This window comes from Festucalex cinctus, chromosome 15 (genome assembly GCF_051991245.1).
Source record: "Festucalex cinctus isolate MCC-2025b chromosome 15, RoL_Fcin_1.0, whole genome shotgun sequence".
Classification (NCBI taxonomy): Eukaryota; Metazoa; Chordata; class Actinopteri; order Syngnathiformes; family Syngnathidae; genus Festucalex; species Festucalex cinctus.
In genome coordinates, this window is record NC_135425.1 from 13,587,232 (window position 1) to 13,602,725 (window position 15,494).

At 39.7% G+C, this 15,494-nt stretch overlaps 1 protein-coding gene across 4 annotated transcripts; it reads left to right on the top strand.

Moving 5' to 3' along the window:
• The first annotated feature begins 463 nt into the window (after positions 1-463).
• Positions 464-12,309, top strand: pax8 (paired box 8). 4 transcript variants are annotated; one of them, XM_077496485.1, is made up of 12 exons: positions 464-590; positions 2,408-2,605; positions 4,970-5,135; positions 5,228-5,425; positions 5,609-5,685; positions 5,776-5,901; positions 7,393-7,568; positions 7,682-7,802; positions 7,936-8,184; positions 9,350-9,451; positions 10,291-10,377; positions 11,793-12,309. In XM_077496485.1, exons 2-12 carry the CDS (start codon positions 2,584-2,586, stop codon positions 11,861-11,863), a joined length of 1,395 nt encoding a protein of 464 aa, XP_077352611.1. In that variant the 5' UTR covers positions 464-590; positions 2,408-2,583; the 3' UTR covers positions 11,864-12,309. The 4 variants fall into 4 exon arrangements, with proteins under 4 accessions (XP_077352611.1, XP_077352612.1, XP_077352614.1 ...); XM_077496486.1 differs by having other exon boundaries at positions 4,994-5,135; XM_077496488.1 differs by lacking the exon at positions 7,936-8,184.
• Positions 12,310-15,494: the final 3,185 nt, after the last annotated feature.

Genomic DNA, 15,494 nt, shown 5'->3' on the forward strand with positions numbered 1-15,494 from the left:
TACATTCTACCTTTTGCGTATAATAATCATCAGAAAATGAGTGACGCATTTTTAATAACCAAAACTAAATATTACATGAAAATATAGTGGCGGCAAATGAAAAAAAATTGATTTAGAATTGATTAATTTGGCAATTTATTTGCGCAAAAGCGTTAAAAAAGTTGTTCGAAATCTCTTTTCTGGTGAGAGGCGGTTGTAATAAACTGTAAATTGTTTCATAATCATAAATCACAAATGTGTGTGTGCTCAAGCTGTCAGCGATGAAATGGTGACGGATCGACGCAAATCACGCACTAAATTGCGTGTGAAAGCGCGCTTTGGCACGGCTGCGTACGCGCGCGCGTGCGTGCGGGCGTCTGCCAAGTGTGTGCGTCTGGCTCCTCCCCCTTCCGGCCTTCGTCCAATAGCTGCGGGGCGTCCTACGGCGCGCGCTCCCGCTTGGATAAAACGCGTGGCTGTGCGCAAGCCGCGCGCAAACACACACGCAAGGCGCACACACGCACACGCGCCAACAGGACGTTTGGATATTTGCACGCAACATTCGCGAAAGGGAATCTTCGGTTTTCACGCGTGGGCGGAAAATATAAAAGGTAAGAAAGTTACCTGTTATGTGTGTGTCAAATGGTTTTATTTTAGAGGCGGAATGTTGATAGCGTGACGTAACTGGCATGCGTCTTATGAAGCCTTTTGATTTGGGTTTTATTTGCACGTTTTAGGCTAAGAAAGAATAATGTAAATATAATAATATAAAATAATGTAAATATAACAATAAAGATAAAATACAGAGCATAAAAAACTAATAAATTCATGCTGATTTAAAATAATGTGTAAATTGGGCCATTTTTTTCCCACACCACAAATTAAAAATTAATAAAATAAATTGTCTCCCCTACTTGTACCCTTTTGTACTATTTTATTATTTGGGTTTGCACGGAAAATACCAACACACGTGCACAAAAAAAAATAAATTATTTTTCTTTTAACACCAATATTATGTGTCAAAAACTAAATACATTGGCTGCCATAATGTTAAATGAATAAGAAAGTGGTGTGAATTCAGTTTCAAAATATTAAATACAATGTAGCTTTCCTCACCTGATGACTCCGTTTTGAAAAAATAAGTAAATAAATAAGTGTAGTGAGTGAGTTCATTTTTGCAAAGTTGAAAATCCATTCATCCTCATGGAAATAATTTTTTTTAAAGTGTTGTCATTTCAATATTGCTATTTTAGGTCAATAAAATGAGTCAATTACGTTTTAAAGTATAAACTGAAAAAAATTAACATTTTTTCACTTGATAACTCAAACTATAAAATACGATTAAATATGCATAATTAGTTTTTTTTTTTTTTTTTTTTTTTTACATAATGATTCCAATGACATAAAAATGCACCAGCGGTGTTATAGTTATGAAGTAAATTTTTTAACCAGTTATTGGTGAAGAGCGAGAAATGTAAACAGTTTAGACATTATTTTAAATTGTTGCAATCAAAATACATTTTTCACTCCAATTTTGACTTGATCAAATCCTGTATCGTTATTTTAAATTTCTCCTGACATTTTTAACACAGTGATGAAACTTACATTTAAGTTGCTCAGCTGCAAATGAGAAACAAACAGCTGTTGGTTTTTCTATATCTAACAAAAAGTTGAGTTGGCCTATCATCATTTTGTTGTTGTTGTTGTTATCATTGTTTTATCATATTTTAGATCCTTCTCACATTGCATACTAAGACATTTTACAACGGTAAAACGATCCCTAATAAAGCACCAGCCCATTAAAAAAAGCTCTGAAGTTGTGAAGAGTTTCCTGAATGTGAAAAAGACATGATAGCATGTAGCTGTTAGCTAAGATGGCGTTTTATATTTGATAAATGTCCAAAATTACATTTATTTTTATGTGGTTTACTTTGGTGTTTTTTAAGTCTTTCTAAGACTTAGTGAGCACTAGCCAAGTGTTTGTTCTGCCACACACGCAATCCACATACTGTATCACATATAGCATAAAAGCATAAATCACCTAACATTAAAAAAAAAAAAAAAAAAACATGGTAGGGAATTAAGCAAATTTACACAAGTTAAATTAAAAAAATGTCCAGAAATAAACATTAGCCTAAAATATTAAATGCAAATGTATTGTACATAAAAGTTAAATACAACTGAACTGTACTTAACAAATGTATTGTCCTAAGAAAAACAATTTGTAACATTATGTGGAATTGGAAAATTTCACTCAGTGATTCATTTTGGAAAGCATCATAAAAAATGTTTGAAATTACCAAGTGTATTGCTATTGCTATTTTTTTTAATCCCCTCCGCTGTTATGGCAGAAAGTTCAAAATGACGCAGACGAAGCTGCTATTAAAATACGAGAGAGTTCATCATTATTATTATTGTGTTGCTGCAGAAACGGACGGGCCGTCCTCATGCCCGTCGAGGCAGGCCGCCTGCGCAGGCAGTAGAAGAAGTAGAAGAAGAAGAAGAAGAAGTGAAAAAGACAAAGAAGTGAAAAGAAGGGACAGGGTGGAGGACGAGGGCGTGCTGCCGTTTGGCTGGTGGACACGCAGGGAGCATCTCAGGGATATGTCCACTGCCAGCGCAAGAGGTAAATACTACCGCCGGGCAGGACTGTCAAAGCGCGCCCTCTAGTGGTATGCGCAAGAATCACTGAATTAAATGCAAACGCAACATGAAAGGCAAACAAACATGGAAAAATCAATACAGAATAAATCGAGGATAATACTTAATCTAAGTACAGTTCAGTTGTATTTAATTTTTCATTCAGTACATACAATTTATTTTTTTTACGTATAAAAGTTGAATAGAGATTTTTTTTTTTTGTACCTTTCGAGTACAATGCGTTTTTGAAATGCAGTTCACTTCTACTTAAGGTGTTTTTTAATTCAATTGAGTAATTTTAAATTTTCAAGTACATAATTTTTTTAAGTATACAGTTCAGTCCTCTCACTTTTCTTTACTACAGTACAGTGGTGACTTTAAAGACAATAATTTTTCATATAGTACAGTTCAGTTCAGTTGTGTTTCTTTTTTTTTTTAATCCAGTCCATTTAAAAAAGAAAAGAAATTCAGTGCAGTACATTTAACTAATCAGTTGCACTTCTTTTTTATCCATTTTTTATGCACCTCTCAAGGACAGTACGTTTTAAGTACAGTTGAGTTACTCATCTGTTGTTTGAAAACAAATTAAGTTCAATTCACATTTAATATTTGTCTAAAAGTAAGAAGAAGAAAAAGTCTAGTTGAGTGAACTTTCAATACAACCATTTATATTGTTAAGATCTGTCTGTTTAACCAAGTATTTGCTTGTGCTTTCCATTTTCATCGACTCATTATTGAAGTACTGTTTCTTTGTTTTTTTCTTCTGGTACTGTATTGAAGTGCAGTTTGAGTACCACAGTATTACACTGAACACAATTATGCTATTGGACCATTCATTTCATTTGCATATATTTTACTCCATTTTGCGGCAGGTTTGCTTGATATTTCGACAACTTGAATGGTCCCGCGTTTGGCAGGAAGTTTGTCAGTCCAAATATAAGATAAGACAAGATAAGATAATATAAGATACAGCAAATGAAGTACAGTTACTTACAGTATATTCATTGATAAGAGACTGTATAGAGTTATTATTGTACTGTGTATAAGAACAAATTATCCAATCTAATTCAGTGACAAATGAATGCTTTGTTTTGGCGCGCAAGCCATTTCTGTGCGCATGCGCCAGATACCCGCACCATATTTCACTGGGGGAGAGGGGCAGAGGGAGTTGGGGGCAGTGCTCGACTTTAATATCCTGCAGGTTGATGAAGCTTGGCGGGGAGATTTTTTTCTCCACACTCGGCTGGCAGCGTTAATAGAGACTCCCCCACTGCCGCCCCTCCCATCTTGCTCCCTAAAAGAGCCCCCACTCGACCCCCCCAACCCAGAAGTGCGTTTGATGTGGAAATGAAAGCTGGCAAAAGGCTGAGAGAAAGAAACGCGACTGAATGGGTTAAATGAAAAGTGTTCACGCAGGAGACCTCCTGTGCGTGCGCGTGCGCGAACGTACGTGAACGTGCATGCGCGTCACCTCAACACTTCCCAAAACAACTTCAATTGGGCACATGGGCACGAATCGCCTCATATGTAACACTTTTCATAACTGTATTACATACTAAAATATAAAAAAAAGTCACAATATATACAAATATAATACATATATTTTTGCGCGAATTAAGGTACAACCAAATATATGTTTATGAATTATTTTCATTTGCAAAACGTAAAATTGTGCAGAAACGATCAAATGCTTAATCAGTAAAATGCCATGCAGTAGTATCCAGCCATCCATTTTCTGAACTGCTTATTACAAAAACAAAAAGAAAATCCCCCCCTCAAAAAAAGGGTTGGGGATCCAAAAATAGAAAAAAAAAAAAAAGTATTCTGAAAAAATTACTTTTTTTTCTGAAAAACAGAAAAAATTTCAGAAAAAAAAAATAGTCAGAAAATTTTGGGGTGGGGTGGGGGTGGGGGGGGGTTGATTTTGTAAAACAGGAAAAAAATATATATATTCAGAGAAACAAGTAAAAATTATTCTAAAAAACAGAAAAAAAGGAGAAAAAATCAGAAACAGAGGAAAGAAATATTCCGAAATACAGACATTACAAAAAAACAAAACAAAAACAAAAAACAGGTAAAAATATTATGGAATAACTAAAAAAAAAACATTGTAAAATACAGAAAAAATATAATTACAAAAACAGGTAAAAATATTGTGAAAAAATGAAAAAAAAACATTCTGACAAAAAACTGTAATAAGTTTCTAAGATTTTGAGAGAGTGAATACAATATTTTTTTGTTTGTTTTTAGGTGCTGCTTGGTGAAAAAAATTGCGACCCACTGCTTACCCAACAATTGCCATTTTTAGTTCCCCGACATTTATAAGTGTTCATCCCCCCTCCTCCCCCAGGTCATGGGGGTCTTAACCAACTAGGCGGAATGTTTGTTAATGGCCGTCCACTTCCGGAGGTGATCCGGCAACGCATCGTGGACATGGCCCACCAGGGGGTCCGGCCGTGCGACATCTCCCGCCAGCTCCGCGTCAGCCACGGCTGCGTCAGCAAGATCCTGGGACGGTCAGTTACAACTCGTCAGTCCGCTTTAACAGAACAACTGTGTCTGATACGTTTTTGGTTTGTTTTTAATGTACCGCATTTCCCCGCCACAGGTATTACGAGACGGGAAGCATCAAGCCCGGCGTGATCGGCGGCTCCAAGCCCAAAGTGGCCACGCCCAAAGTGGTAGACAAGATCGCCGAGTACAAGCGGCAGAACCCCACCATGTTCGCCTGGGAGATCAGGGACCGGCTGCTCGCCGAGGCGGTGTGCGACGGCGACACCGTGCCCAGCGTCAGCTCCATCAACAGGTGAGCCTCTGCCTCACCTCCACACTCCTGAAATTATATTTCTTCTTCATGGCCCTTCTCTCATAATACGTCATTGTCCCTGCATTTGATTATTAGCGTTTTGGTGCATAGCTTTGAGCGCAAGAAAAAAATGAGGCAAGCTTTCTTGGGCCACAAAATAACGTGAAGATTCTTCTTGTTCAGGATCATTCGAACCAAAGTCCAACAGCCGTTCAATCTCCCCCTGGATGGAAAAGGCCTAAGCCCAGGACAAACCTTGAGTAAGTCTCGAAGAGCCCCGCCCTTTTTTCTATTGTAGTTTTTTTGTTGTTGATCCGCTCGATTTTACACCCACATTTCCCTTCTCCAAGTTCCCAGTTCGGCCGTCACCCCGCCAGAGTCTCCGCACTCCGACTCTTTGGGATCCACCTACTCCATTAGCGGCCTCTTGGGAATCCCCCAACCCAGCAGCGAGGGCAAGAGGAGTCACGATGACAGTAAGAATACTCGGTTGAGCGCAAACCTCCGCCAAGGCCCAACCACTGTCCTTGGGATCCGTACTAAATTGTACATCAGTATCCATCCATTCATTTACTGTGATTGTCCTATGTCAGGTCACAGGTGAAATGGAGCTAATCTTGGATGATTTTTTTGATGAGAAGCAGGACACACCCTGCTATGTTCAAAGTAGCTAACCCAAAATCCAAAATCTGAGCCAAATGGGTTATTTATACCCAATGCATTTGGTTGAGGATTTTCCCCAACAGCCATGAAATGGCTTAACAGGTTATCAGTCAAATAGCTGTAATTAAAATACTAATTTTATTACCAATATTTCCCTTTCAAGGCAGGGTCACCACAGCAAGTCACTCACGTGATATTAGGCACAGTTTTTACATCAAATGCCCTTCTTGATGTAGCCCATTTTTATTCAGGCTTGAAACCGGCAATGGCTACGAATCAGCATATGGCGTAAGGGGTCTTGCCTGCACTCCTAAAACTGCTGGGTGAAAAATAATCCATTTTGGGCTAAAAATTGGATTTATCTGCTACTTTAGAAAATTCCAATGTTGGGTGAAATTGTCAGGTTTGTTTTGGGTTTTTTTTACCCAGAAGCTTGTAGGGATCCAAATGAATGTAATGTACAAATTGTGTCAAAAAGGGACAGACCCAACTTTTTGGGTTATTCAATTAACACAAATATTTGGGTCAAATGAATAAACTCATGTTGATTTGTGGGTTATTCATTTGACCCAACATTTTGGGGCTAAATACCTGAAAAAGTTGGTCGTTTATTTTTGACCCAATTGAATTGGGTTATTCAACTAACCCAAAAAGTTGGGTCAAAATGAACAACACACAAAACAACCCAACAATTGGGTAGATTTGTGGGCTATTCACTTGACCCAACTTTATGGTCTAAACATCTCAAAAAGTTTGGTTGGTTCATTTTTGACCCAATTCAATTGGGTTAATAAACTAACACAAAAACTGTGCTGTTTGGTGGATTATTAGTAATTTAATTTGACCTACATTTTTAGGTAAAATAATAAGAATGTTTGTTTGGTCCTTCTTGACCAAATTTGGGTTATTTTTGACCAAACTGTTTTTTTAGAGTGTACTAGGATTTGAACGCCATTGTCCATGTCTAAAATCAGTGGGATTACTGAGTGAGCCACCACCCTCATTTTTTCAATTATGTTCCATTAAATTTGCTTCAACTTCAGTACACAACAAAACTGTATCCAAAATGGCGACCATATTCAACTTTCAGCCCGCACAAATCTAATCTTCAACCCAATTTTCTGGGTCAAAATAAATAACCCAACCTTAGGTAACAGTAACCCAAACTATCTGACAATTTTTTGTCTTTGTTGCAACCTAGATCAGCTCGCATAAGTTTGAAATTGCTACATAATTTTTATGATTTTTCCTGTCCTGTAATAATCCACATAATATCGACAGAATCTCCTTCCTTTGGTCTTCAGGCGACCAAGACAGCTGTCGGCACAGCGTGGACTCCCAGGGCAGCGGCGGCGGCGGCATTCCCAGGAAAAGTATGCGGGTGGAGCACTTCTCACATCACGTGGATTGCGGGTTCGAGCGTCCCCACTACCCTCCCGACTCCTTCTCCAGTTCCGCCTCCGGTAGCAAGACGGAGCAGGTGAGGACAGGAGCGCCACGTGATGCGTTGTGAGGAATTCCGAGAAATCAGCACGTCTGGTTTGGGTTTTCTGTTCCTGGAGCGGGAGCTAATAGCTAATCCTTGGCCCTCAGACTTTGTACCCGCTGTCGCTCATCAGCGGCAGCCTGGACGAGGTCAAGGGCGGCCTGTCGTCATCGAGCGCCGCCATTGGACGCAACCTGACGGCGCATCAGAGCTACGCCATGGTGCCTGGTGAGATGACTCCTCCCCCTCGCGCCAAAACCAGTTTTTAGCCACCATCGCTCCTTGTTTTGTTTTTCCATTGTTTTTAGTTTTCCATTGTTTCATTTACTCCATTTTTCCACCTCACCGCTCCCTCGTCCAGAGCCCCTCCAGTCCCTTCCGCTCTGCTTGAAGCAGGAAATGTCCCCGGAGGTCACCAGCACGAGTCCCGCCTCGCCAAATATGGCGCCGTCCAACCTGGCGTTTGTAGAGCTTCAGAAACCGGTTTCGATGAGTAGCAGCAGCTGCAGCGGCGGTGGCGGAGCTACCAACCATTTCCCCAATTCCTTCAACTCATTCTCCCATCATGCACCTGTGTACGGCCAGTTTGGTGGCCAGTCAATCATCTCAGGTACTGTCCTGTCACCTAGTTATCCATTCACCTCATCATCATTTTATTTTGACTGGTTAAAGATCACGTGTCCAAATGTCTTTTTGTGGAGTTTGTTTCTTGACAATAAGAGGGTAAAAAAAAAATATGAAAAAATGGACAGATGCACTATTTGGGTCTACCACTACTTTTTTGGTTGTTTATGCAAAATGACCCAATTTTGGGAGGAGAGTTGGGTCAAGCAGCAGGTCAGACCCTTTTTAATCCAAATTGGGTTAGATGTCAATGATCCATTTTTGCTGGGCTGACACGAGTGCATTGACAAATTGCATACACTATCATCATTTTGCATGAAACAACCCAAAAATTGGAACAATTTATACAAAACAACAAAAAATGGGGCTGTTTTTTTCTAAATAACCCAAAATAATTGGATCAATTTGTATAAAACAACCCCCCCGAAATTGGGTTGTTTTGTACAAAACAACCTTTTGTTGTAAAAAGAAAAAAAAAAAAAAAACATAGCTGGGTCAAATTAACCCAAATAGTTGAGAGGTCAATTTCTGATCCACATTGTGTTAATTGGGTTAAAAAAAAAAAAAAAAGGGGGGGGGGACTGATCCACTCCTTGGGTCAATTTGAACAACTTTATGGTTGTTTTGTACAAAACAACCCCCAAAAAATGAACTGTTCTGTACAAAACACAACAAAAATGGTGATTTTGTACAAAACAACGCAGATAATTGGATCATTTTGCCTGAAACAACCCCCCAAAAAATGGAACAATTTATACAAAACAACACAAGAAAATAGGGTCGTTTTGTACTAAACAACCCAAAATAATTGGGTCAAATTGTATAAAACATCCTGCCAAAATGGGGTCGTTTTGTACAAAACAACCTTTTGTATTTAACCCCCCCCAAAAAAAAAAAACAAAGATTAAAAATTAACCCAAATAATTGATAGGTCCATTTCTGATCCAAATTGTGTTAATATTGACTCAACTGTTTTTAGACTGTAGGGTCACACAACAAATACAATATATGATTACCTGCTTTGGTAATAAATTTCCAATATTTCTCAGAATTTATCTTGTTTTTGTTTTTTTTGCATGGCTATAATTTTGGTGTAGCTAACGTGTCCAGCGAGAGGATGAGTAAGTAACGCAACACCTCGTGTTTTTCAGGGCGAGACATGGTGAGCTCCACCCTGCCGGGTTACCCACCTCACATCTCGTCGCCGGCCCAGTCGGGATACTCCTCGTCGGCCATCGCCGGCGTGGTCACGGGTACGAGTCACATTTGTTGTACTGCACATTCAAAAAAACAGAAAAGGAGAGACTATTAGTGGGGGGGGGGGGGGGGGGGGGGGGTGAGGAAAAGCAGCGGTTTGCGACGGAGGCTTGACTGGAGTTAATGAGTTGACTTCAACAGTGTGTGTGCGTGTATACGCATGGGCCCAGGGGGTACAAGAAACAGGCTTGGGGGTTCCACCCTGCTGCCCACTACCCCCACCCTGCCAAACACCTCTGACCACACATCGCCATGGGAACCAGGGGGCCCAGGAGGGTGGTCTTTGTAATGTGTGTGTATGTCAGGATGCCACTGCGTGTATGTGTGGCGTTTTTTTTTTTTTTTTTTTTTTTCATTTTTATTTGAAGTCTGCCCTTCGAAGCGCGAAATGAGAGGGTCTGATTTATTATTTTTCTGGTGGGCTCGCAGTGAGGGAGCGTTGATACACAATTACCTCGCAGAGGGGGGATGGCGGGCGGTGGGTGGGGGGGTTCGGACGGAGTAGCTGGAGGTGGGGATTCATGAGGATTCATCCCAGTCAACATAATTACCAATTAGATATTGGAATGTTAAAAAAACAGAGAGCGAGAAGGAGAGGAAAAAGGGAGTGTGAAGCAGGAAGTGCAAGCAGAGGAGGCTGGAGGGCGATGGGCACGCACCACTGCCTTGCAGGGATTTGGGCCCGCGCCTGCACTGTAGATTAATGGTTTACAGGATCAGCTAAACTGCTGGTGAATGATGAGCTAAGCGGCGGAGAAACATCATATGGGCGATCTTGTCGTGTTCTTTAAAAGAATCTCGTAACCTGTCACGTTTTTTTTTTGTAACCTTAAAGGTGCCGACTACCCCGCTCAGTCCTACAGCCACTCACCCTACGCCTCCTACAGCGAAGCCTGGAGGTTCACCAACTCAAGCATACTGGGTGAGTGAGGCTGACTGGGGTATGATTGATGATTTTTATTTTATTTATTTATTTATTTATTTTTTAATTAGCTTGAGTCAATCAGTCATTTCAGGAAGTACAACAAGATAACGCCAACTGAAAAAGCCGCAGCTTACTGTTTATGCCATTTCTTTCTTTTACAAAACAAAAGCATCAGCAAAAAAAGCATCAACACAAATTTTATCATCTTACAGAGTGAAATTAAACAGCCCCCCCCAAAAAAAAAACAGTTTGTTGCACACTTTTGTCCACGCAAACACAAATACTGTACTTGAATATTCTTACAATTTCTTTGATGCGTATTTCATATAACTGAACCACACATTTTCAAATCATTTCTGTCAATATTTGTATTGCAATATGCGTATTTGTGTCCTGCGATTGACTGGCGACAAGTCAAGGGTGTATCGTGCTTCTCTTTACAAAATCAGCATCGGGCTGCTAAACACCGAGTGGCGATGTTAAACACGACTAAACCGTACAATCACAGGAAAAATATACAATTCCACACCTTCCCAACAGGCGACCAAACTATTACAGTACTGTATTATTATTATTTTTTTTAAGACTGCATTCATGCATTTCTGCAACAGAGACCCGTTAACCAAAAGTACGTATAAAAATTTATATCTAGCTAATTATGATTGGAAAGCACAATCAATAATACACACTGGTGCCTTGCGATATGAATGACATATTTAAAGCACCCACATAGCCTCACGGGCTTAACACTTAATATCATGCAAAATGCTTTAGGCACAAAGCTAACAATTACCATCTACTGTATGGGGTATTGTTAAACAATGCAGCAACACAGGAAATAATACTGAAAGGCACACATTCTTTATCCTCTGTGGAGAGCAACTAATATTACTGTTGTACTGAGAGGCTAAGAGAGGAGCTGATTTTCCATTCCAATCACAGTATATGTGAATTTTGTCTTATACAGGCCAAGGCAACAATTGAGTAGCATTCAGCCTTAGGTTCAATGAAGACTATAAACTGCCCATGAGTGTGAATTGAATAGTTGAACAGGCTTACCAAGCAAAACATTCAAATAAGAATTTAGTTGCAAATTGTACGTTACATTACCGCAACTGTTTTCTAGCAACATGAGATCATCTCGCCTGCTGCATGCTCAGCGCGCAAGAACAATGCAGTTTGTTCAAAGCAGTTAAGATGGAGTATATATCATTTTCATGGCAGTCATTATTAAAAAGAAAACTCTAAACAACAGTAAGATCCTGGACTAAATTTACACGACGACAACAAAGATGAAACCAAAGAAACGTAATACATGCAGACTACATCCGTAAAGATGACACTGTTGATCTTAAAATGGAAGGATGACAATAAAAATAGTGACCCCATTTTGTCATGTATGCCCCCATCAGGTTCGCCCTATTATTACAGCACAGCCTCTCGCAGCGCCGCCCCCTCGGCGGCCGCCTACGACCACCTCTAGTCCTCCGCCGGACGGACCTCGACGAGCAAGATTCGAACCTGGATGGACTGTCTGACAACTCTGCAAATGAACCAGCAACCTATTTTATGTTTTTGGACCGAGTCAATTATTTATTTGTCATTCCCGATCCAAGTGACCCAGGGTAACTCGGACTCGAGCACGTTTACACATCTGCAGCCTTACGTGTCACGCCGCCGTGCAGCTTTTTCAGTACGTGTCGCAGTTTTTCAGCCAAAGACTTGTTTTCTCGCACACCTGACAAAGGATATGCAACATCTTTATAATGAACTATGCTTCATTTTTTTTATTTGTTGTTGTTGTTGGTTTACAATGCTTTCTTTTTTACAATGGGAATCTTTTCATTCTTGATTTATCTGCTTGCAAATGAGTTTGGGGAAAAACAAATCTCTATTTGTCTACATAATGTATATAATGTAAATGGTGACTTAGCTACGGGAAAAGCAACCGGGCGAGTGGATGATGATTTGATAAAGAAAAAAAGTAAAAAAATAAATAAAATAAAAAAAGTAAAAAAAGTAAAAACAGGCTTCCATACATGTGTTTAAGTTGTTCCCATGTTGGTAAGAATTGTGACTATTTTTTATTCATATAAACGGTTATTAATATTATTGCAGATGTACTGTAAATAGGGAGTTTCTAAAGAATTATTTTTAATTAAAGCATGGCAAAGGTGAGATTTTGGTGTTTGTTTAATGAAATGTCACTTTCTAAAATTATTAGTGTAACCCCCCCAAATTAATATTATTATTATTATATTATAATATTATTATTATTTGCAGGTCAGATCGGTCCCTATTATTACCTTTATATCTACCATTTTTTTTTTGTATTTTTTTTAAATATAATGTGTTACTTAAAAAAATATTATTATTTGCAATAGAAATAGTAGTGATACTTCTCTTGCTCTCGATTGTCAAGCCATTACTATACTTTTGGTTTCATGATATAAAATGCTTATAAATGCTAATATTTCAATTATTGGATTTAAATGAGATTTTTTTGGACCACATTTATTTATTTTTAGAACACATTTAATTTTCTTTTTTCTCAGACTGTATTGCAGCATACACAAGAACGACAAAAAATTGACAATGCGTTTGTCCCTGGTGAAAATCTCAGATGCAAGGCCTGAAAATGGACTCGTCAGTTGGACAATTTGAAAAATACACCACAAATTATGCAGGCTGGTCCGTCTAAAGAATTGAGAACATACTCACAAAACAACAAAAAGAAACAGAAAAGTCTGCCATTTAGCTTTGCATTAACGATTTTTGGACGGCTTGTATTTGAACTCCTCCAGGGGGATTACTCTTCTTGTTATTATCATTACCTTTGGTGATAATAGCCTCATAACAACCCTTTTCTTTCAGCAATTTTAAAGGACGAACGCAGCGACCCAGCACACACGCGTCTGCCTAATGGCATCTTCTTATTTTCTGCATCGACTGCTTTTATGTTCGTGGGTCTGCGGCCCTCTTTTTTTTTTTTTTTTTTTTGGCGGCCTCATTACCACGGTGCGCTAACTAGCCAGCCACGCTTCAGTGGGGCCGGCCCACCTGGTGCCCACTGATGGCCGGGATGTGGATGCATCTTTGTAAAAGTAGACTTTTTGCATTAGTTTTCATTGTTTTGTTCAGCTTTTACATTTATGGCCTTCAATATGTACATTAGTCCTTTTATGGCTATTTTTATTTTATTTTACTTTGATGTCTATAGCCGCCAATGGCAGTGAAAACAGCAGAGGCCCCAGAATTGAACCCTGTGGAACACCATCTTTTTTTGTTATACATATTCGTCCAACCACCTTTTTTTGGTCGACATAGTTAGTATGAAGGGATTACAATGATAAAGAAATTACGCGACGTACCATCACAACAGCCACAAGCCAAAATATTTGAGTCGGGTGTATGTCTTGAACTGTACAATTAATACTGGTGACTGGAATGTTACCCTAAATTTACTTCAACGTCAGTGCACAAAAAACTGACGAATGTGGATGTAAAAGTAGACTTTTTTTTTTTTTTTTTTGTATTGAATCTCAGTATATTGTCCAGCTTTTACCTTTCTGGTCTTCTATATGTACATGATTAGTCCTTGTGTGGCTATTTTTATTTTATTTTTATTTTTTTTATTTTCAAAATGGATCTTTGACGTCTATAGCCGCCAATGGCAGTGAAAACAGCAGAGGCCCCAGAATTGAACCCTGTGGAACACCATATTTTCTGTTATACATATTCGTCCGACCAGCTATTTTTTTATTTAATTTTTTTTACCTTTTTTTGGGTGACATAGTTAGTATGAAGGGATTAGAATAATAAAGAAATTAAATTAAATTGATTCTCATTATATTGTCCAGCTTTTACCTTTCTGGCCTTCAATATGTACATGATTAGTCCTTGTGTGGCTATTTTTATTTTTTAAATGCATCTTTGATGCATTTGATATAGCCACCAATGGCAGTGAAAACAGCAGAGGCCCTAGAATTGAACCCTGTGGAACACCACATTTTCTGTTAAACATATTCATCCAACTACCTTTTTTCGACCTTTTTGGGTCGACATAAAGTTAGTATGAAGGCATTAGAATAATAAAGAAATTACACAACGTACCATCACAACAGCCACAAGTCGAAATATTTGAGTCGGGGTGCGTCTTGTACGATAAATACTGGTGACTGCAATGTTACCCTAAATTTACTTCGTCAGTGCACAAGAAAGATTTTCCAAAATGGCGCCCAAGTCCAATCATCAACCCAGTCTGCAAGGAAAAAAATAATTGGGTAAAAGTAACCCAATCTACTCAAAATCCAGCTAGTGGGTTACAAAAACAACCCAGCATTGTTTTTTTTAAGATGTAAACTCCATTCAAGGCAGCATCACGTGCAAGAGTGGGACTTCTAAAAGAGTGAGAATACAAAGTTACATTTGCAGCACATAAGCCACACAAGCGGAAGTCTTCCTCCCTCTGTGGGCCTATTAGTGAGGAGGCTTCGGGCCACAGTGCTGGCGGTAATGAGCCCGCCGGCACAATATAGGCACCGGGCCGGAACAGCTGAGGGCAGACAAAGCTGGCAGGACAGGCTGGGTGAGGGGATACTAGGCGTCACGACCGCAGAGCCATGCTTACACTGTGTGCAGAGCAGAAGGCATGTGTCCATCACCATTCCGGGCTAAGAACTCAAAAGACACAACGAGGGCCCCCGCAGAACGAGCTGGCAAAAAAGGCAGCGAGAGGAGTGTGTGGTAATCAGTGGGGATGACGGAGAGGAGGGGGGGTGCGCTTGTCCCGCGCCAGTCATCTGGAAAGTTCGCCACTTATCTCAGAGACAGAGACACCGGACCGAGCAATCCGGGCCCAGCAAATAAGCATTATGCAGCCCCGCGCAATTTGTCGTGGTGGTGGCGCGTGAATGGCGCAGAGGTGGCGTCGACCCAGATTGTGTGTGAGAAGGCTTTCATTTTGGAATATTTGTTTATGCAGACCGAGCGTGACTGATTATTGGACACAATTCCACTGCCGATTTGTTTCACTTGGAAACGGTTGCATAGGAAATTAATTGGAGACGTCGCAAGCGGAAAATAGGGCAGAACGGTTCAATACGATTCAGTTA